Source organism: Chelonoidis abingdonii, chromosome 11 (genome assembly GCF_003597395.2).
Source record: "Chelonoidis abingdonii isolate Lonesome George chromosome 11, CheloAbing_2.0, whole genome shotgun sequence".
NCBI classification, from domain to species: Eukaryota; Metazoa; Chordata; order Testudines; family Testudinidae; genus Chelonoidis; species Chelonoidis abingdonii.
Window position 1 is genome coordinate 15,237,561 of NC_133779.1, and position 21,749 is coordinate 15,259,309.

A 21,749-nucleotide genomic window follows, 5' to 3' on the forward strand; every position below is an offset into this window, starting at 1 on the left:
TTTACTGGGGATCCCCCCAGATCTGCCCCAGGATTCCTCCAGCCCCTTAATGCCCATAATCCCCGGCGCTCACCACATGGAGAGCTGGGCAGACGTTGTGTCCTTACTATTCGCTTTACTTTCACTACAGCTCACGTCCTCCTCATTTCTTCAGCCAGTTTCTCTTTGCTCACAGCTGGTTTCCATCACGTTTCATTTGTACTTTACATCTCTTGCCGTTTTCTAACAATTGCTTAGGTAACTTAGAGACTCTTTTTTCTTTTTGTTTCACTGCCCAGTTCTTCCTGTAACTTTCCCCCTCATGCCTCTGTCTTTCCTCTGTCTGCCTCCACCTCTTCCTGCCATCTCTGTCCCTTCTCAACGGGACTTTCTCCCTGCCAGCTCTGTGCCTGGCACCTGGAGATGACACGGCTTCACCCCTGGGTCCCTACCCACTCGCTCCCCACTCGCTGTGTCCCTTACTTTCTTTCACACACAGACACACACACGCACACCAGAGTTGTCATAGTATACTTCCTCAATCTGAACCTTAGCGTCCAAAAATGAGGTACTAGCATGAAGTCCTCTAAGCTTAATTACCAGCTTAGATCGAGACCTGCAACCACTCAGATGACTCTCACGCAGTGCTCTGAGTGAAAACGCTGGTCTCCCAAAACCTCCCTGGACCCTCAAGACCCAGATTCCTTGAGTCTCACAACAAAGGGAAAAACCATTCCTCCCCCTCCTTCTTCCCCAGATCTTCCGCCCTGGTACACTAGGAGAGAAGACAGATTCAAGCCTGTGAACTAAACAAAGGGATTCCCCCTCACCTTCTCCTTCCCTCACCCAGGGGCAATACAGATCAGCTCGTGAATCTAACACAAAGAGGAAATTTATCCTTCCCTTCCCCCACCAATTCCCTGGTGGACACGACCATTCCCTTGAGCCTAAACAGGGAAAAAAACAAACAGTCTAAAAAGCAAAACTTTAATAAAAAAAGAAAGAAAAAGTAAAAAGTTATCTCGTAATCTAGATGGTAAATATTACAGGGTCTTGCAGCTTAGAGCAATGGAAAAGAAAGCTTCTCTCAGCAGAAATACAATTTAAAAAATACTTCACCCAAATACACATTAAAACTCTACCAGCCAGATACACAGTTGCAAATACAGAAATAATCAAAAGACTATAACCGCCTTTTTACTCAACACTCACTATTCTGAATATATAAGAGACTGTAGCAGGGAGATTGGCAAGAAACCTGGTTACACCTCTAGTCCCTTCCAGGGCTCAGAGAGAACAACGCAAACCCCAAAACCCACAAACAAAGGCTTCCCTCCATTGGGATTTGAAAGTATCTTGTTTCCTGATTGGTCCTCTGGTCAGGTGTTGTTTGTTAACCCTTTCCAGGTGAAAGAGATATTAACCCTTAGCTATCTGTTTATGACCAGAGTAGTTAACAAAGAAAAGAAAATATAAGCACAGTCTAAACTCTCAACCCTATTAGACTGGGCAGCGACTAGATGAAGCCGTTTTTCTCACCCCACTGGGTATTGCTGTCCTTAAGCTTCAGGTTTGCTCCTTTTACCTGGGCCAGTCTCCTGGGTTGGAGTCTTGTCCTTCTCCTCAGTGTCTTGGTTGCGTGCGGCAAAGGTGGGGGCAGGAGAAGGGCCCAGTATGTGTCCACTCTGCCTGTTTTATACCCAGGGCTGCCCAGAGGATTCAGGGAGCCTGGGGCAAAGCAATTTTAGGGGCCCCTTCCATAAACAAAAGTTGCAATACTATAGAATGCTATATTCTCATGGGGGCCCCTGTGGGGCCCGGGGCAAATTGCCCCACATCCCCCTCTCCCTTCTGGGCAGCCCTCAGACCATGTGCTTGGGGAGTACAAATCCAGGCATTGCTGAGTCTCCAAGCAAGGCTGAACAATTCCCCTGGTGTGGCCTCATGCAGGTGAGTCATGGCATTGCAGCTCCCTTGCTGGACAATGGGTATTGATGGGTTGCTCGACCCGCCCGGGCGTTGGTTACTTTCCTTGCTGTTGACTCAGAGGAGCTAATATCTGGCTGATTCCCCAACTTACAGCATGTTTTAGTGACCATCATACAACACAGTTCTCATCACTTCATCTGCATCAATGATACACAGATATGGACAGAGAAATGACTTTCAGCAGATCACAACCTTTCTCCTGAGATCTTCGGTGAACCAGAGAGGGGGCTCAGCAGGGGATGGAGCAGCCCCACGCTCCCTGGGGGCAGGGCCCTGCTGGCCAAGAGCTGGCAGCAGGGGCAGTGGCGCTGATGGAGCAGCAGGGGAAGCAGCCGGCCCCGCACGCTGCATCTTTGCCCCACTGCCAGCCTTGCACACTCACCCCCGTCTTCAGCCACTGGACACTGCAACTCACCCATAGTGGGCAGGCGGCTGGCGAGCAGGGATCCGGCCAGCAGCAGGACCCACCGGTACTAATGTGGGGGAAACAGAAAATACAGGACAATATGCCTGTTTTTAAGAAAAATTTGAGACACCTGCAGGAGGCTTAAATACAGGAGTATTTAAAAACATAAGGTCTGATCACCCTCCTGGGGTCAATCAGGAGTCACCCCCGACTGCACTGGGGGCAGGACCAGGTTCTGGTCTCAGCCCCCTGGGATCAATACAAGGAGGCTGGACTGACTTTTGGGGTGAAGGTTCAGGGCTCAGCTCCTCTTCCCCTCCCCTCGCCTCACATCCTGAACTCTAAAGTTTCCCCTGCCCCACAGATACTCACGTCCGGACATCTTGCTCTGCCCAGCCAGCCAGCAGCCTGGAAAGGAGACGGCTTGTTAGAGACCAGATCCCAGAGAAACTCAATATTACATCCTGGTCTCAGATACCTGCCCTCATGGACACACACCTGGACTTAGATCCCCCCCATGGACACAAGCCCTTGCTGTCTCCAGTACTCACTGAGGAGGAGGATAGTGAGAGCAAATGCCATGATGGGGGCAACGAGGGGCTCCTCACTGCGGCCACCAATGCCCCGTTGTCCAGCTCCACCGAGCACCAAATAAAGACCTCAGCTGGTGGCTCCAGCTACAGGAAGTCAACAATGTCTCCTCTCTTCCTGCATCCATCACACATTGTCTGTAATCTGCAGGCGAAATCTAGTGTGGTCAAAGTAAGCAGAGGTCCCTGCAAAACCCAAGGACCGTTAGCCTGGCTAAGTGTCATGCAGCTCAGAGCTTGTCTGTGTCTCTGTGGAGAGGGGAGACAGGGCCTCCTCAATGTACCCTGCAGCCTTGAGGAAGGTGCATTGGGCTGGGAATCAGACGACCACAGGGTCTGGTCTTCAATCTTCCACTAACTACAATTTCCATGAAAATTCCATCCCTTTTACATTCTGGGTTCAAGCCCGGCTGATGACCCATGTAAGTAAAGTTAATACATGATCATGCCAATTAAAGGCTGGCGTCATAAGAAAGCAGTATGAAGGGGAAGAGTTAAGGTTGTTCAGGAATCGGTAACTGCAGCATTTCCTGGTGCTGGAGGGTTTGACTCTGCAGCCTTCCCGCTCAGCCTGCCAACCTGCCCACCTGCGACCAGAGCCGTGGCACTGAGTGAGGAGCGGGCACGATGGGGGATGCCTGGGTTTACTGCCCCTTGTGCCATAGCTGAGCTGTGATGATGGGTTTCCACTGTAACACCTGGTTCTAAGGGGCTTTTCTCAGCATGTGAATTAAATAAACCAGGTTCAAAAGAAAATCAGAGAAAGAGAAATTCCATCCCGGGCCCCCAACGGGTCACCAGCCGGGAGAGACCCAGGGACCTTCTAATGTCCCCACAGAGACCCTGCCCCCGAGCTGGAGAAGACACTGTCAGTGGTTATGTGGCCAGGCCCCATAGAGAGGGACGTGACACAGGGTTTGGGGAGTGAAGGGGGCAGGAGCTGGGGGGCAGGGCAGTAACAGGGAAGAGGGAACAATGGAAATTGCCCCCAGTATTTGGGGGGCACCTGGGTTCCCCCTTCACAAGTGTTTCAGGGTGAATGTGCCCCGTGGTCATGGGAGGTGGGGGGCATCACCTCCCTGTCCCCCTGTAGGTGGCCAGAGGTGCCCCAGCTGTGTCCGTAGTTTTCAAGGGAAAACAAATCCCATCCCCATCCACCAACCTGAGTCTGTCAGTGGGGAGCCCCCCGTCCTCACCTCATCCCTCCTCCAACCTCTGTCCAGCCCCTCTGCCTGGACGTTGGTCCATCTCCCCTCAAATCCCTGTCCCCTCTACCCCTGTCCCGTGTCCCCTCAACCTCCCCTCAAACAGCCACCCACCTTTCTTTTGTCCCTCCAATTCCTGTGCCCAACCCTTCCTGATCTCAGCCCATCTCCCCTCTAATCCCTTCACTCCCCCGCCCTTGGCCTGTTCTCCCAATCTCCTGTTCCCTGCTGCTCTTTGCAGAGGGTCTCACAGGCCCAGAGGTTCACGGGGTTGGAAACTGTCTCCCTCACAGGCTGGGGGTCGGGGCTCGTTTCAAACCGAGCCCCTGGTTCTACTCGGCTCCTGGGCAAACCCTCAGCAGCAGCCGCTCACAGGCAAAGCTTTGGGGTTAACCCCCGGACAAGGAATCACACCCGGCCTGTCTATTGAAACGGGGGCTGAGCGACCGCGGCCAACAGCCGGAGTCAGCCCGGCTCCAAGTCTGGCTGCTTCAGGAGTCACCAGGGCAGAGCCACTTGTGTCCAGACCAGCCGGGCTGTGGGGGGAGAAACCGGTTCATTCACTCTCCAGACGGACGGGCAGGGCGGCTGCTGACCCCGCTTCTAGTGTAAGCGGTGGAAAGGTCCCGCTATTGTGGGGAACTTTCCTGGCTTATACCCGCCCCGGTGGGACTGGCTAGTGAAAGGATCTGAGTCCTCGCTCCCACTCCCTTACCCAGGGGCCTGCCCGACCTCGAGGGCTCCTCTTCCTCCCTCCCGTGTGGCAGAGTCCCCGTAACCCCATCAAGGCTGGGCCCCGGATCGCTTGTCCCATCTGTCAGGGGTGTAGAACTTAGATTGAGAATTTATTTTTATTTCTTAAGTAACCAACTCTGATCTCTGTGCCTGCTCCGTATAACCACTTAAAATCTCTCCTTCTGCAGTTAATAAATCTGTTTTATATGTGACTTAAACAGCGTGTTTTGGTTGAAGTGCTTGGGAAATCTCAGCTCAGTTTACAAAGGCTAGTGCGTGTCCCCGCCACACTAAGGGAGGGGTGATCTTAATGAACTGACACCGGACTGGCTTCTGAGCGGTGCAGGATGGTACCGGTCTGGGGTGCAAGGCTGGGGAGCTGGGACGGGGGGTGGGAATTGGCTGGAGCCTCCCCATTGATGTTACCCTAGTGGCTGGGAGATCATTGGTGCAACCAGGGGCGGCTCTAGGTGTTTTGCCGTCCCAAGCACGGCAGGCAGGCTGCCTTTGGCAGCTTGCCTGCGGGAGGCTCCCGGTCCTGCGGATTCGGCAGCAGGCTGCAGGAGGCCCGCAAAAGCCGAGGGACCAGCAGACCCTCTGCAGGCACGCCGCCGAAGGCAACCTGCCTGCCGCCCTCGCGGCAACCGGCAGAGAGCCCCACCCTGGCTTGCCACCCCAGGCACGCACTTGGCATGCTGGTGCCTGGAGCCACCCCTGGGTGTAACATAGCTTGGGTGGGTCCCTGCCTGTGCATGGCTGGGTAAGTGCAGTGCCTGCTAGAGGCTTGGAGCGTCACATCAGCATCACAGTGTGAGAGGCAGCCGAGGTCTAAGATCCCCCCCATGGTCACATGCCCTGGCCTCAGATCCCCTCTGCCATGGTCACATGCCCTAGTCTCAAATCCCAACCCCCACTCCATGAGCACATGCCATGGCTGTCTTCGATACTTACCGAGAAGGAGGATGGTGAGAGCAGATGCCATGATGAGACAACGGGAGGCCCCTCAGCACTGTCACCAACGTCCCAGTGCCCAGCTCCACCGAGCCTCGAATGAGGCACTGAGCCAGGGGCTGCAGATGCAGGAAGCCAGAGATGGCTCATGTCTTCCCGAGTACCTCACACATCATCTCTAATCTGCCAGCCAAACCTAGTGCGGTCTAACTGAGCAGAGGTCCCTGCAACATCCAGGAAACCCAGGGGCCTTCAACCTGGCCAAGTGTCACATAGTTCGCAGCTTGTCCATGTCTCTGTGGGGAGGGGGGAAATGTCACCTGCAATGTACCTTGCAACCTTGGGGAAGGTGCACCAGCCCGGGAGTCAGGAGACCCCAGAGTCTGATCTTTAATCCTTGCCTGACCACTGTGAATATTTCCATGCAGATCCTCCCCCGTGTTACATTCTGGTTTCAAACCCTGCTGATGACCCATGTTGGTAAAATTAATACGTGCTCATGTGTAACCTTCTGCCAGGGGAAGTCGGCAGCAACCAGGGCTGGGTTCAATATCCAGGGGTCCCTCCTAACAATACAACACAAACCCAGCTCAAGCCTCCGTCCAGTCATCTGAGAAAATGAAACAGCCCCCCTGCGAGTCTGTAAGAGAGAAACCTGCCCCACGCGCAAGCCTTGAGTCTGTCTAGAGCAGGGAGAACTGTGAACAAAAAGGGGGAAGGAGCCCAGCATTAATTTGGGGAAACACCCCAACCATGATTCGCCACATCTGACCATGAGCAAAACTCCCACCCCAGAGTGCACTGGGCAGCATCCTTCACCTCTGTGTCTCCCCTTGCAGGGCGAAGGCCTAACAAACAAACAGCCCTTTAACATGCCTCTCCCCTCCCTCTGCCCCGCATCCCGCTCACAGCTGCTGTCCCTGGTCAGCGGCAACCCTGAGTTCGGAGGTGTGTTCGTGGGAATTCACCTCATTCTGCCACCACTTGCTGCACCGTGTCATCACCACTGGCCCTGCACCATCACCCTCTGCTGCCACTTGCCTCTCCACTGGGACCTCTGCGAGTCGCTCTCCTGAGGCTACCCCCAGCTCCCAGGGATTTCAGTTCCTGGGTGGGGGGCGGGGGGCTCACTGCTAGGGCCGGCTGAGCCGTCTCCCCGCTGTCCTGCTGCAGGTCCTATCTGAGCGCTTACACCTGATTCTCACCCATTCCAGCTCTAGCCGTCACTGAACAAAACGCAGGTCGCTCAATGGAGCCTGATCAGCTCTGTCTGCAAACAGGGGAGGGGACAGGTCAGATGGTGTCTGTAGCTCTTAGGCCAGAGCTGGGCAAACTACGATCTGTGGGCCACATCTGGCCCATGGGACCATCCTGCCCGGCCCCCTGAGTTCCCGGCCAGGGGGACTAGTCCCAAGACGGGTTTACCACCAGCAGCTCCTGGTCAGCAGCGCAGCTGGCACGCAGAGGCAGGCTTCCCACTTTTCCTAGCACCGCAGACCACGCTGCACCCTGGAAGCAGCCAGCAGGTCTGGATCTAGGCTCTCAGGCACAGACGCCACCACTCCAGCTCCCATTGGCCGGGGACTGTGGAGCTGGTGCTCGGGGGGGACATGTGGCACCCTGTGGCCGCCCTGCCTAGGAGCCAGACCCACTGCTGGGTAGGGACTACTGAAAGGAGGAGCTGCTGGATGTGGGGAAGGAGCAACCAGACATCTCCTGGATCAGGGAGAGACCTAGATGTGCTGTGCTGGGGGAGGCCAGACCAGGGGGCCCTGAGAGTTTCCTGTGCTGGGTTCAGACACTCAATAAACCCTCCTGTTTTACGCTGGCTGAGAGTCGCTCTGGGCTAGAGATCAGGGTGGCATTACTCCCTCTGGGAGTGGAGGCCCTGGGGGCCAGAGCGAGTGGACTCCCGGAGGGGGCCCACGGCAAGAGACAGGCGTGCTGAGGCTCAGAGAGGTGTGGTTCCAGGCAGGGCCGGCTTTAGCAAGTGCGGAGGCCCCACTCCCAGTCTTTCGGCAGCACTTCCGATTGCAGGCCTGGGGAGGGGGGCTGAGGGGCTTGCCATGCTCTGGCCAGAGCTCCAGCTGGGAAAGCAGGGCCACAGGGCTTGCCATGCTCCAGCTGGTGCTCTGGCCAGGGGAGTGGGGCCACCGAAGACCCCGGAGCATGACTGCTGCTGGGGTGAGTAAAAAAAATTGAAAAGATGCTGGGCCTGATTCTGGGTAATTGGCCTAAAGCCAGCCCCGGTTCCAGGAGGTGGAGGGGCCTAACCCCTGAGAGAGATTGTGAGTGACCCCTGAGAAGGGCTGTCATAGAACTGGAGGGTTGGAAGGGACCTCAGGAGGTCATTGAGTCCAATGGGACCCTTATGGGGAAGTCCCAGGGGAGGGATTAGCTGTGGGGCTCTCCCTGTGCCCACATTCACCAGCCTGAGGAAGGGGACATTGGGGTCACATGGTGATGCCCTCCCCAATCTCTCATAGGGGCACTGCCCAGGGATCACTTCCCCTTTGCTCCCCGCACGCCTGCTCAAAGGGAGAACCAATCCCCAGCCAGATTTCTGCCCCAAATGGCCCCCCTCAAGGATTGAACTCATAACCCTGGGTTTAGGCGGCCAGTGCTCAAACCACTGAGCTAGCCCTCCCCCTATTGTAGTGAAGGGGGAGCTCAGAGAAAGCATGAGTCCTGTGAGTCTGTGACACCTGCCCCCCCATGGGTGAATGCCCTGGTCTCAGATTCCCCCACCCCCAGGCACATGCCCTGGTCTCAAATCCTCCCCCCATGGGCACACACCATGAAGACACATTTTCAATCACATAACTATATATGTGAAATTACAACCTATAACATCACGATAACAACCATGCTCAGTGTATCAGGAGCCTTCCGACGAAACCCGACATGACAAACTTTGCATTGGATCCCACACAATCATATTATAAGGATGAACATGGAGGTGCTGGGTGTCCCCCCCCGAGGTACAGAGTGTCACAGGCGGGGACTAGCAGGCTCAAGGGGCTCTTTAAGCAGGAGTTAAGGGAAACTGAGGCAATGGGGAGAAGGCTGATGTCTGAGCTCTCAGGAGCAGGCAGATGTGGGTAAGGCCAATCAGTGGGTCCGGAGGCGGCAGGGGCCAGGACCTCAGGAGGGGGAGCATCTCGTGCAGGAGCCAGGATGGTGGAGCTGAGGGGACTCTTCCTCTGCACACTGCTGAACTGCAACAAAGCCTTGTTCAGTGGAAAACAGCCCCCGCACCACCTGCAGGGGCGATTCAGAACTGCCCTGCTCTGTGTCCTAGCCCCCACACTGCTCCCATCAAGTGGTGATTCCCACATTGCCCCCAAGGCAGGGCTTGGGAGCAGGGCCCAGGACCCTTATGGGGAGGGGAGGGGAGGGATTAGCTGTGGGGCTCTCCCTGTGCCCACTTTCACCAGCCCAAGGTCCCGAGGAGGGGAACATTGGGGTCACAGGGTGATGCCCTCCCCAATCTCTCATATGGGCACCGCCCAGGGATCACTTCCCCTTTGCTCCCTGCACGCCGCCTCACGGCAATGGATCAGCCCGCACAGCGGGGAAGGGACGACCGCATGGAGGGGCTGTAAACAGCCGGTGCCAATTGGTCACGGGCACCAGAACCTTCTGCAGCTTCACCTAGGGTCAGACTGTGAACCCCGGGGTCCTGCCCAACTGATGCCCCTCCCCAGAGGGGCTGCAACGCAGCGCCGGGCGAAGGGTCCTGGTATTACCAGCCGATGCACCCCCAGGTATGGGCACAGGGGGGCTGTGGGGTGCCCAGGTTGGGCTGGTTTGTGGTTCTGTGTTTAATACAAATCTGGAGATTAACAGGAAGCAAAATAATATAAACAGCCACTTGGCACATCCCCTCCCTCTCCCGGTGCTGAGCCCCCGACATCTGGGTCTGGACAGGGCAGGGGGACAGCAGCTCAATGGGATGGGGCTGGCATGGGGGGAGGGCAGCGTCCCCCCTAAATCTTCCCTAGAAGCAGAGTTCTCTGGGGCTGGCGCTGCAGGGGGGTGAGTCTGTCACCTCCTGGGGGCCGGTGCCCCATGGCTGCGGGGGTTCTCACTGCGGGGGCCCACGGCTCACATTGATCGCAGCGTACACACTGGGCTGGGCAAGCTTGGGGGCAGGGGCCAGGCCCCCCCACTTGGCCTGCAGCGCCCGGCCGTCCAGCTCTGCGTAGGTGAGTCCGTCAGTGCTGGGGTCGGACTCCTGGGACTGGGAGGGGAGAGAGTCACTGGGGGGGAGGTGTGTGAATCCACCAACGCCCCAACACACACAGAGCACAGGGTACTCACACACACACACACAATCCCATAAACCCACCGCCCTCCCAGCAGCTGGACTCCCACCCCAAACCATTGAGAGTGCCAGGAAAGGCGGGGGGGAGAAGTGTGAGGGGGTTGCTGGGGCCCATGTGGGTCAGAGTTGAGGGTCAGGCCCCATGGGAGAACAGGGGACACTTACCAGGGTCTGCAGCTCTTTTCCTTCATCAATGGAGGCATCTGCAGAACAGAGACACCTGCTGAGCTGCACACCCGGCCGACCCAGAACAGAACCCCACACCCAGCTCTGACCCCTCCGTCCAACCAGGGGGGTCAGAGCCTGACACAGCCACCCCCCCTCAACTCTACAGCATGGGCCAGGGTCATTAGCCCCATTTTACAGAAAGAAAAACTGAGGCACAGAGATGTCTGGGGGTTACAGCGGGACGGGGGCTGGGCATCCGAATGCCTGTGTTCTCACCCTGGCTTGGGAGGGGAGTGGGGGTCTAGTGGTTACAGCAGGGGGCTGGGAACCAGGAGTGGATGGGGAACTAGAGCGGGAAGGGAGGGTGGCACCAGGGAGCTCCTGGGAGTCCAACACTCTCAGCTGAAACCGACTACCTCTGGGGCCCTCGCCTTAGCCCCACCCGGCAACAGCTGTAAATCAGGCCCCACCCCATATGGATGGAGCCCCCACAAGCCCAGCCCTTCCCCAGGGATCCTGCCCCACTCTGGTACCCCCTTGGGTGTGTTACTCACAGATGGGATCTTCCTGAGCTGGCACCTTTAATGCCCCCGTACGGCTGGTTCTAAAAAAGAAAATTCCCTTGTAAATGTCATATCCCCCCACCTGCAGGAAGATTCCTCAACACACCCAAAGAGCCCCCTGCTCACAGTAAACCCAGTTCCCTAAACCCCCCTCGTCCCAACCACCAGACCCCATCCCACTCCTCTCTAACCACTAGACCCCACTCTACTCCCATAGGCAGATATAGAACCCAGGACTTCTGGTCTCTCACACACACACACACACACACACACACCCCTCCCTGTTCTAACCACTTCTGGTCACACACCCCTCCCCTCCCCGAGCAGGGACAGAGCCCAGGAGCCCTGTGACCCAGGCAGGTCGATCAGGAGGAGGAGGATCCAGGTTCCTACCTGCTCCGTTTCGGTGCGACTCCTTTTCCTGCAGAGGGACACAAACCAGAATCCCCCATGAGCCGATCAATCTCCCGGTCCCAACGCCCGGCCACTCACCCCACACAGGCAGCAGGGATGGGAGGGTTTGGGGGAGTCCCTTCTGCTGCTGGTGCTGAGCCTGGATCCCTGCTGGGGCGGGCTGCTCCTGCAGGGTGCAGCACAATACCACAGCATACACCAGTGTGGAGGGGCAGATTAACTCGGGGGGCTTTTCCTGTCCCCAATCCTCCCTCCTTAGTGACTCGTTATAACGAACCTGATCCACAGGTTGGCTCCCCTGGCACCCCTGGTAACTGAGAAGCACGGTGCTGGTGGCTATTTATACAGGGACCCTTAGCCCAGCACTGAGACGCAGCCACCTCTGGGGTGGGACAGGTACCTGTGTACAGGGATTAACCAGGCAGCAGAACCCCCTGCTGAGCCCCCCCTCTTTGGCTTCCCCAGCACCGTCCCCCACCCCAGCCATGACCCCATCCAGCCCTGCTTAGTGACAGGTTTAACCCTTCCCTCGCTGGACAGGGCACTTACTGGCTCGGGTTTTTCTGTAGCAGACGAAGGCCACGAGGAGGAGGAGGAGGAGGACAGCGGCTGCTGCACTTGCCCCAGCGATGATGGGGATGGTCAGACCTGGTGGTGCCGATCCACCTGGGAAACAGCAGCAGCCGTGAGTGCCGGGGGCGGCTGGTCTGTTTCCCACTCCAGCCCCTCCCACCCCAGGCAGCGCCCAAGGGGCTGGGACACCACAGGGCGCAGGCAGCAAAAAATTCCTTGGGGAGGATGTTGGGGGCCCCAGGGCATCTAGTAGGGTCAGAGCCAGCAAGATTTGGGGGATTTGTAGCACTAGGGGCTACTGGGCTGCAGGGGAGGGGGGCTCCGTAGGGGGCGCTCTCCCCATTGGTCAAGGCTGGCCCCATTGCCCCAGCACAGCGCTAGGGAGCGCTGTCTGATCCAGCCTGGCCGTCATTTCTAAGGCATTTCAACCTCTGCCTCATGGCCACACTGGCTCAGGCCAACGGGCCCATCTAGCCCGGTATCCCGCCTCCCATGCTGGCTGCTCTTGGCTGCTTTGCAGGGAGCTCCTGCAGGTTCATGTCAGAGCAGGAGGCTTCTCTCTCCTCCCAGATCTGTTGGTGGAGAGGAGTCATTGCCCCTGAGAATAGCCTCCATCCCTCCCCCCAGGGCTGGCTTTAGGAAGTGCAGGGCCCAATTCGAACATTTTCGGTGGGGCCCTGGTAGGGATGACTTAAAAAAAAAGTGGAAAAAAAAGCCTCTCATGTCTTTCATGTATTATTTACTTTCCATAACTATATGAATAATAAAATTATATACATTGCATCATATATGCTGTTGATTGGCTATTAATGACTGCCGTTTCACATGTGTGGGTCCCTGCCACTCCCTGGGGGTGTGCACCTGTGTTGGTCCCAGCTGCTCCCTGCCCCCTCATTGAAGCCGGTGTGCAGGGTTACTGCCCTGGGAACTGCAGGGCAGCAGTGGACATGGGGCTGGTTGGAGGCAGGGCAGGGGCTGACTGGAGGTAGGGTCTGGCTGCAGGCAGGGCAAGGGATGTGGGGCTGGTTGGAGAGAAGGGGTGTGGGGCGGGCTGGCTTCAGGCAGGGCCGCAGGGGAGTGCAGCAGGGGTTTGCAGGGCTGGAGACAGAGGATGCGGGACTGGCTGGCTTCAGGCAGTGGGGTGCAGCAGGGGTCGACTGGAGACAGGGCAGGGGGTGAGGGCTGGGCAGAGTGTGCAGGGCTGGTGCGGGCAGCAGTGTGTGGGGGGCTGCCTGGCTTTGGGCAGGGCTGCAGGGGTGTGTGGCAGGGGTTGGCTGGAGAAAGGACAGGGGTTTGGCAGGGCTGGCTGTGGGCACGGGGTGCAGAGCTGGCTGCAGGCAGGGGGGGGCCAGACCTCGGTAGTGGGCAGGTGATGGGTCAGCATAGGCAAGCTGGACCTCCAGCCTTTAAGTAGCAATCAAACCTGCCTTCTACTCCGGGGACCTTTTAAATAGCGCGGAGCATGGGGAAATGCATGGCGGGCGGGCTCGGCGGCTATTTGAAGACGCAGGGGGCAGAGGCGCTGGAGCTACTCAGGCCCTTTTACATAGCCCCCTCCCTCCGAGCCCTCATGCCCAGGCTCGGGGGGCTATTTAAAGGGCCCAAGAGCTCCAGCCGGGGTCACGGGGGCTTGCCGCATTTCTGGCCAGAGCTCCAAGACAGGAGAGCAGGGGCTTTGCCGCGCTCGAAAGCCCAGCCGCCGGCCTTTTTAGCCTTTTTTTTTTTGTCATCTCTCTTTCGGCCAGATGATGCTGTGTCGCCTTTCTTCTTTTCTGCGATCTTTTACCGGCTCTTTCTGGCGGAGTGCGGCAAAAGCCCCGCCACCCGCTCTCACCGGCTGGAGCTCCCGCTGGGCTGTCTCTCAAAGGAGCGGACATGGAGCAGACCACAGCCAGGATGGGGTAGGTTAAAAAAAAAAAATTAAAAAGGTGCCTAAGGCGCGGGGCCCGATTCCCCAGAATCCGCCTAAAGCCGGCCCTGCCTCCCCCTGGCCAACCACTGGAGAGAAGCTGCCCCATAATCTGTCACTCAATAGATTCCCCCTGGTACCTGGCCCTGTTCTGTCTGGGTGGCTGGGTGGGAGCCGGCACCACTCCAGGCTGGGCCGAGTCGGTTCCCCCGTGGGAATAGAACCAGCATATGTTGGGGCAGAGGGAGAGGTTGAAACACTGACTCAGAGATCACCCCCACCCTCCCTGACCACTTGTGGATCAACCTCTGGGCTCAGGGGCTGGCCCAGTGGGGGGCAGCCGAGAAGACCCAGCACCCAGACCCTGGTTCCCGCAGAAGCAATGCGTGGATGAGGGGGAGGCAGGGGAAGCCTTAGCACTGGGACCTCCGGGACGGGAGGATTCTCGCTACCTGCTGTGGCCTCAGGGCTGCGGGGACAGAACTTCTTCGGTCTGGGGCTTACAGTGGGGTGGAGCAGAAAGTAACGAATGGGTTGCGGGGCTGCAGTGGGGGAATAGAATGGGGTGGAGCTGTGGGTGGAATAGGGGCGGGGCCCCGGGAAGGGTCAGAAAGAGGCGGGGCCATGGGCGGAGCCACAGGCCAAGGAGGCGGAACAGGAGAGGGACGCAGGTGGAAGAGAGGGAGGGATCCCCCTTGTCTGGCCCAGGGCCCCAGGAAACCTTAATCCACCTCAGCCCGTTACTCAGCATTGATCTTCACTGTCAGTCCGGGGAGCGGGGGTTGTGGCTGGGGGCAGGGCCGGCTCAGCAGCCCCTGGGCCCTGACTCCTCTGTGCGTCCCCAGTGCAGGGGCAGCCGGGAGAGCATCCTCTGGGAAAGGCCCCTGCTCTGCAGCTCCCCCGCTGGGGGCAGGGATCTCTCCTCCCTCAGCCCTGAAACCCCAGGAGCTCCTGCTCCCCCCAGTTGGGGAACCCCCCTATGACACTGTCCCCCCTCCCTGTCCAGGCCAGTCCTAGGGCTCTGGGCAGACCTTGGCTCTGAGCATCCGGTCAGATGCCAAACTTCTGAGGTTGCGGCTGGGAGTCGGGACACCGAGCCGGGCCCCTCACCTGCTACCACCAGCTCCACGGTGTCACTGGGCTGCGAGGAGACAAAGGGCTCTGACTGGGGCCGGTAGCTGCAGCTGTAGTTCCCTCCGTGCTGCTGGCCCACGGTGGGGATGTGGAACTCGGCCCCAGCCCCAGCAGGGTCCATGTGTCGCTGCGGGTTCAGGTCTCCAGCCTTGTGCAGGAAGAACCTCACGTCCCGGCGCTGCCCCTGACACCAGATGGTGACATCTGCCCCTGGGGCGGTGACCCCAGTGGGGCTCAGGGAGATGGAGGGTCTGGGTAAGCTGGGATCTGCGCACAGGAGACAGGCTGTGAGAGCCAGACCCAGGCACCCACCCAGCCCTGGCCTCCAGCTGCAGAAGAGAAGAGTGCGGGGGGATTTGATAGCAGCCTTCAACTACCTGCAGGGAGGGTCCAGAGAGGATGGAGCTCGGCCGTTCTCAGTGGTGGCAGATGACAGAACAAGGAGCAATGGTCTCAAGTTGCAGTGGGGGAGGTCTAGGCTGGATATTAGGAAACACTATTTCCCTAGGAGGGTGGTGAAGCACTGGAATGGGTTCCCTAGGGAGGTGGAGGTTTTTCAGGCCAGGCTTGACAACGCCCTAGCTGGGATGATTGAGTTGAGGTTGGGCCTGCTTTGAGCAGGGGGTTGGACTAGAAGCTTCTGAGGTCTCGTCCAGCCCTCATCTTCTATGATTCCCTGACCGGTCCCAGCCATGGGCAGATCCAGGGGCCCCCGGGCAGAGATTCTCTCCCAGAGTTCCCCTGACCCAGAATCCCGGCCCTGCAAGCTGGGCTCCCAGCCCCCACAGACACAGAGCTGAGGCTGCCTAATTCTTGGGTCCTTATATGCCGTGTCTGGCCCGTGTCTCATTCACTGCGTCCACTCCCCAGAGCACAGAGTGACTCACAGGCTGGTCTCTGGCACCTGACACTGCAGGGCTGGAGCCCCACACAGGAAGGGATTCAGCTCCCTGGGAGACAGGGAAAGGTCTTTTTCCCCCATACTACAGGGGGGGAAACTGAGGCACAGACAGATTCACTTTCCTTAGTGTGCTCCCAGGGGCAGGGACTGTCTCTTCACTCTGTGTTTATGCAGCGCTATTGAGGCGAGCATTGGCAGAGGTTTCGACTAACTGTGGGCATCTCGGTTTGTGGGCACTTGGCCTGAGAGCCCCCAAGATTGAGGCCCCCCCACAAGGAAGGACACTTTTGGAAACAGTGGTGTGCTCCCATCACGCAGAGTGTGTGGCTGCGCCAGGAGCTGGGCCAGATCTCCTGAGTCCCAGCCCAGCACCGTGTCCACCAAGCCACAGCTTCTCCTGCAGCCCCTGCCTCATTCAGCCCCAGCCGGGGCACTGCCTGGGTGTGATGAACTAGGAATGTTCTTAATGTTTTCTCTGAATACTGTGTTGGTGCCTAAGTGTCCCCTAGGCAGTTCTTAAGTATCTGGTAGAGCAAAGGGCCAGTGCACCTAAATGCCTGACACTCTGTCTCCCGGCAACTGATGGCCTGGGCCCCTCCTCTGCAAAGGTGCCAATTGAAGGTGTTGGAGACGAAGGGATCAGGTGACCTCCTGGCCCGGGAAAGGAGCTGAGCAGAGAGGAGGGGCTGGAGGGGGTTGTTAGTTCTGGAGCTGGCTGAGCAGACGTGGGGGTCTGGCTCACTGCCCCCAGAATGGACCCGCCGAGGGGTCCGGTTCGCTGTATCTACAAGCTCTGTTTTAGCCCGCTGTTCCTGTATTGAATAAACCTCTGTTTTACTGGCTGGCTGAGAGCCACTTCTGACTGCAAAATGGGGTGCAGGACCCTGTGGCTTCCCCCAGGACCCCACCTGGGTGGCTCACTGGTGGAACGCGCATGGAGGGGCAGAGGATGCTGAATGCTCCAAGGAGAGACCCAGGAGTGAGACGTGTGAGCTTCTTGCCCTAAACACGTCTGGCTCCAAGGGAAAGGAGGCTCCCAAAGTCCTGCCTGGCTTTGTGGGGAGCAGTTCCAGAGCATCGCCAGGACTCCGTGACACTGGGTGGGGTCTGGAGAACAGAGGGGAGGGGTCATGGGATTAATTAGCAACTCACGGTTCCTAACACACAAGGGCAGCTTAAAGTAGCTCCCTGCCCTGAATTTCCAGGGGCTGCTGCTCCCCCTGGCTGGGGAACCCCCCAGTGACTCCATCCCCGTCCCGCCAGACAGCCCGGTCAGGGCTCAGGGCAGAGCCTGGCTCTGAGTGTCCAATTGGCACTGACGCCCATGAGGGTCTGGCTGGGGAGGGGCTGGGAACGGACAGACTGAGCCAGGCCCCTCACCTCTTACCACCAGCTCCACGGGTCGCTGGGGTCGACAGAGCGAACGGCTCCAATTGGCTCTGATAGGAGCAGCTGTAGTTCCCGCCGTCCTCCCACGACGCACGTTGCTGATGAGAAACTCAGCCCCAAACCCATCGAATCCACAGGTTGGGAAATGGCGTCGCTCTTTATTCAGCACGAACCGTTTTCCAGGCGCTGGCCCTGACACCGGAAGATAATGTTGCCCCGCAGGAGACCCCCACAGCTGGTCTCAGCAGGGAGATGCTGGTTTGGGGTAGCTGGGCTCGCAGTGGGAAGCAGACAGGCCATGAGACACAGGCACCCATCACTCATCCTGGGGCCCATCTCACCCTGCGGCCTCAGTGGTGGGTCAGACCCGGCGGCCTGAAGGGCTCCTGGATGCCTTTCACAGGGCAGAGTTTCCCCTCAGCCCTGGGCTACAGCATGAGACACGGAGCAATCCCAGCCCCGGGGCCCAGAGCTCTGCTCCCCAGCACGTGACAGGCCAGCCAGCTCCAGGGTCCATTCACTCCTGGCTTTCTCTGTGGGAGGGCTGGGAGCCAGGACTCCTGGTTCTCTCCCCGGCTCTGGGCAGGGAGTGGGGTCTAGTGGGGAGAGCAGGGAGGATCGGGGCAGGACTCTCGTCTGTTGCCACAGCACCACCACCGACCGTAGGGGACTGTGCAAGTCTCTACTATACACTGAGGTTTAATCTTCAGCTACCGTCATCCCCCATAACTGCAGGGCCGTCCTATCCATACACGAATATGCAGCTGCGTGTTTGCTCCAGCCCTGCCCTGCATCTTCCCCTGGCCCCAGCCTGCCCCCGACTCCACCCTTGCCCCAAAGCCTCTTCCGTCACTGCTACGCCCCGCTCAGGAAGCAGCACGGTCGGACCTGCACTCAGAGGCGGGAAGTGCACCGCCACAGCCCTGGTTCCCGCCCCCCGCAAGCAGCCCACCCTCCACGGAAGCCTGTCCCCCACCTACTCAACTCTCCCTGGAGATCCCCGCTCTCTGCCTCCAATTCTCCAGGCAGCTACTTCTCCCCTTGGCTAGGAACCCCAGACTCTGTCCCTGCTCCCGGCCAGGCGTCCCTCTTGCTGGCCCCAGGGCAGAGCTAGCTCTGAGCGTCCCATCGATGCAGAGCCCCCTGAGGATCTGGCTAGGTGTGGCGCTGGAAGCTGGGAAGCTGAGCCAGGACTTCCCTCACTGGCTACACTATGATTTCGACGGGGTCGCTGAGAACACGACCACGATTCTGACTCGTTATGGAGTGATATTCGCAGGTGTAGCTCCCTCCATCTTGCCTGCCACCTGGGAATGGAATTCAGCCACTTTCCCTGCAGGCAACCGTCCACACTGCAGGTTCGGGTCTCCAGCTTATACAGGAAGAACTCCAAGTCCGTACAAACCCTACAGCGGATTGTGATGTTTCCCCAAGCGCCACCACTGCTGGGGCTCACCCAGATGGTGGGTTGGGAAATTCACGCCCTGCTTTCAACAAGAGACAGGAGTTAAACAGGGAGACAGCCCCCCGACCCGCTCCCCCTCCACCCCAATTCAGTCCATCTGTCATTTGGCCTCTCTAGGAGTCTGTCCCCTACCAGGGTTGGCACTGCCTGACCATGGGGCTCGGGGGCAGGGGGTTCACCCAGATGTAGCTCAGGACCCAGCTACATGAGAGATCACCTGTCTCCCCGCCCTACCACAAGCCAGCCAGGGAGCCTGACCACTGGGCCCCCTGCAGCTCTGCCCCCACCCTGGGTTTGGAAATAGAGTCTGTAAGCAGTGGGAGTCGCACAAACCCCACTTTTCCCCAGGCCAGGGAATGGGGGACTGCGAGTGCAGGGGAGGGAGCTGTTTGGGGTTTGTATCGGGGCGAGAATGGATCTGATGGGTTCTCCCTTATGGCTGCACTGACTGGGAACATTTTGATTACCCTGAGGGGATCTAGAGCCCATGGACGGGTACTGTTAGCATTTGTATGAGCTGAAATAAATCCACGTGCCGCCCCCAACCCTGATCCTCACAGCCTGTGCTGGGCAGGACATTGAACCAGGGGATGGTTCCCATCTGCTTTGTCAGACCCCCGGAGCCAGATTCTGCTCCTAGTTACTCCATAGGGGGTAGGCAGAGAAGAACAGGGCCAGGTCTGAGCTCCCAGGGGGAGTTTGGGTTGAGTTCTGGAGAAGGTCCAGGGTTCAGTTCCTCTCTTCCCCACCCCATGCATCCAGGGCTGGCTCCAAGTTTGTTGCCCCAAGCAAAAAATTTTTCCCATGTCCCCCAACCCCACCCCAAGTTTGCCCCTTCCTCGCCCCATTCCAACCCCTTCCCGAAATCCCCAGCCCCACCTCCTCCCCCAGGCTCGCCGCATTTCCCCTCCTACTGTTCCCTCCCAGGCAAGCCTCTTCCCCCCCTCAGGGTTACTTCCTGCGGCCTTCCCCACGACCCCCACCACCACAGCTCATCTCCACTCTGCCTGCTCCCTTGAGCGGGCCACCGCTGCTCCATTTCTCCCCCCTCCCTCCCAGGCTTGCCACAAAACAGCTGAATCGTGCGGCAAGCCTGGGAGGGAGGGGGGAGAAGTGGAGCGGCGGAGTGCTTGGGGGAGCAGGCGGCAGTGGAGCAGAGGTGAGCTGGTGGGGAACGGTTCCTCTGCCCCCCCGGGTTACTTCCTGCGGTCCTCCCTGCACCCCCCACCACCTCAGCTCACCTCCGCTCAGGGCCGGCTCCTGGCATTTTGTGCCCCAAGCAGAAAGAAAAGGAGCCGGCATGCCGCCCCTTGGAAAGTGCCACCCCGAACACATGCTTGGAGCACTGGTACCTAGAGCTGGCCCTGCATGCATCCCCTCCCCAGTCCTTGATGTTACTGTCTTCCTGACAGACTGATACTCACCTCCCCACGCCCCGCAGTGCCCAGCCAGCCAGCAGCCTGGAGAGGAGACAGCTTGTTAGGGACTAGATCCAAGAGCAAACTGGATCATACACCCTGGTCTCAGATCCACTCCTGCCCCATGGGCACACGCCCTGGTCTCAGACCTGCCCTCCCACCCATGGACACATGCCCTGGTCTCAGATCCCCACCATGGGCACACACCCTGGCTGTCTCCAATACTCACCAAGGAAAAGGACAGTGAAAGCAGATGCCATGATGGGGGCAGCAAGGGGCCCCTCAGCACTGCCACAAATGCCTCAGTGCCCAGCTCCCCTGAGCCACAAATAAGGAACTCAGCTGGTGGCTCCAGCTACAGGACGTTGACGATGTCTCGTCTCTTCCTGCGTCCATCACACCTTGTCTCTAATCTGCAGGCGAAATCTAGTGCGGTCAAAGCAAGCAGAGGTCCCTTCAAAACCCAGGAAACCCTGGGCCCATCAGCCTGGCCAAGCATCATGCAGCTCCCAGCTTGTCTATGTCTCTGTGGGGAGAGGTCACCCTCAGTGCACCCTGCAGCACTGGGGAAGGTGCATCGGGCTGGGAGTCAGGAGACCACAGGGTCTTGTCTTCAATCTTCCACTGACCACTACAGTAGAAGCTCAGAGTTACAAACTGACCAACCAACCACATCCCTCACTTGGAACTGGAAGTGAGCGATCAGACGGCAGCAGAGATAATTTAAAACACAAGAAAATACAGAGCAGTTCTGTGCTAAACATAAACTGCTAAAAACATGAAGGGGGAGTTTACAAAGAAAGATTTGACAAGGGAAGGAAACAGTTTCTTTGCTTGTTACATTTCGGTTAAGCTGGTTAAAAGCAGCATTTTTCTTCGGCATAGTACAGTCTCAAAGCTGTACAAAGTCCATGTTCAGTTGTATGAAATCAATGTTCAGACATAAACTTTTGAACAACCAGCAATAATGTTCTGTTCAGCGTAGCAAATATTTCAGAGTTACGAACAACCTCCGATCCCCAGATGTCTGTAGCTCTCGGGTTCTACTGTATTTCAATGCAAATTCACAAACAGACACACACGCACCCCACCTGCTTTGTTGCATTCTGAGTTCAAAGCTGGCTGGTGACGCATGTAAGTAAAATTAATATGTGATCATGTAATTAAAGGGGGCAGAGTTAAGGAAAACTTAACTGTGGCATTTCCTGGTGCTGGAGGGTTTGACTCTGCAGCCTTCCCACTCAGCCTGCCAACCTGCCACACAAGCCGTGGCACCGAGAGAGGAGCGGGCACAATGGCGGATGCCTGGGTTTGCTGCCTCTTGCGCCATAGCTGAACGGTGATGAGGGGTTTACACTGTAACGCCTGGTTCTAAGGGGCTTTTCTCAGCATGTGAATTAAATAAACCAGGTTCAAAATAGCAAAGAATCCTGTAGCACCTTATAGACTAACAGACGTTTTGGAGCATGAGCTTTTGTGGGTGAATACCCACTTCGTCAGATGCATGTAGTGCAAATTTCCAGGGGCAGGTATATATATGCAAGCAAGCTAGATATAATGAGGTTAGTTCAATCAGGGAGGACGAGGCCCTGTTCTAGCAGCTGAGGTGTGAAAACCAAGAGAGGAGAAACTG

At 57.8% G+C, this 21,749-nt stretch overlaps 1 protein-coding gene and 1 long non-coding RNA gene across 2 annotated transcripts in view; both read right to left on the reverse strand.

Moving 5' to 3' along the window:
* The window catches only part of LOC116832313 (alpha-1B-glycoprotein-like), a 180,073-nt gene that overhangs the window by 143,042 nt on the left and 15,282 nt on the right, over window positions 1-21,749 (reverse strand). Inside the window, exon 4 of the mRNA XM_075070736.1 lies at window positions 14,920-15,210. Within this exon, the coding sequence (XP_074926837.1) occupies window positions 14,920-15,210 (291 nt within the window). The remainder of the gene's footprint in view (window positions 1-14,919; window positions 15,211-21,749) is intronic.
* On the reverse strand, window positions 10,300-11,978 carry LOC142047509 (uncharacterized). The gene is made up of 4 exons (XR_012656778.1): window positions 11,877-11,978; window positions 11,307-11,334; window positions 10,905-10,954; window positions 10,300-10,385 (listed from the first exon to the last, which is right to left on the reverse strand). It is a non-coding gene; the product is annotated as an uncharacterized LOC142047509 (long non-coding RNA).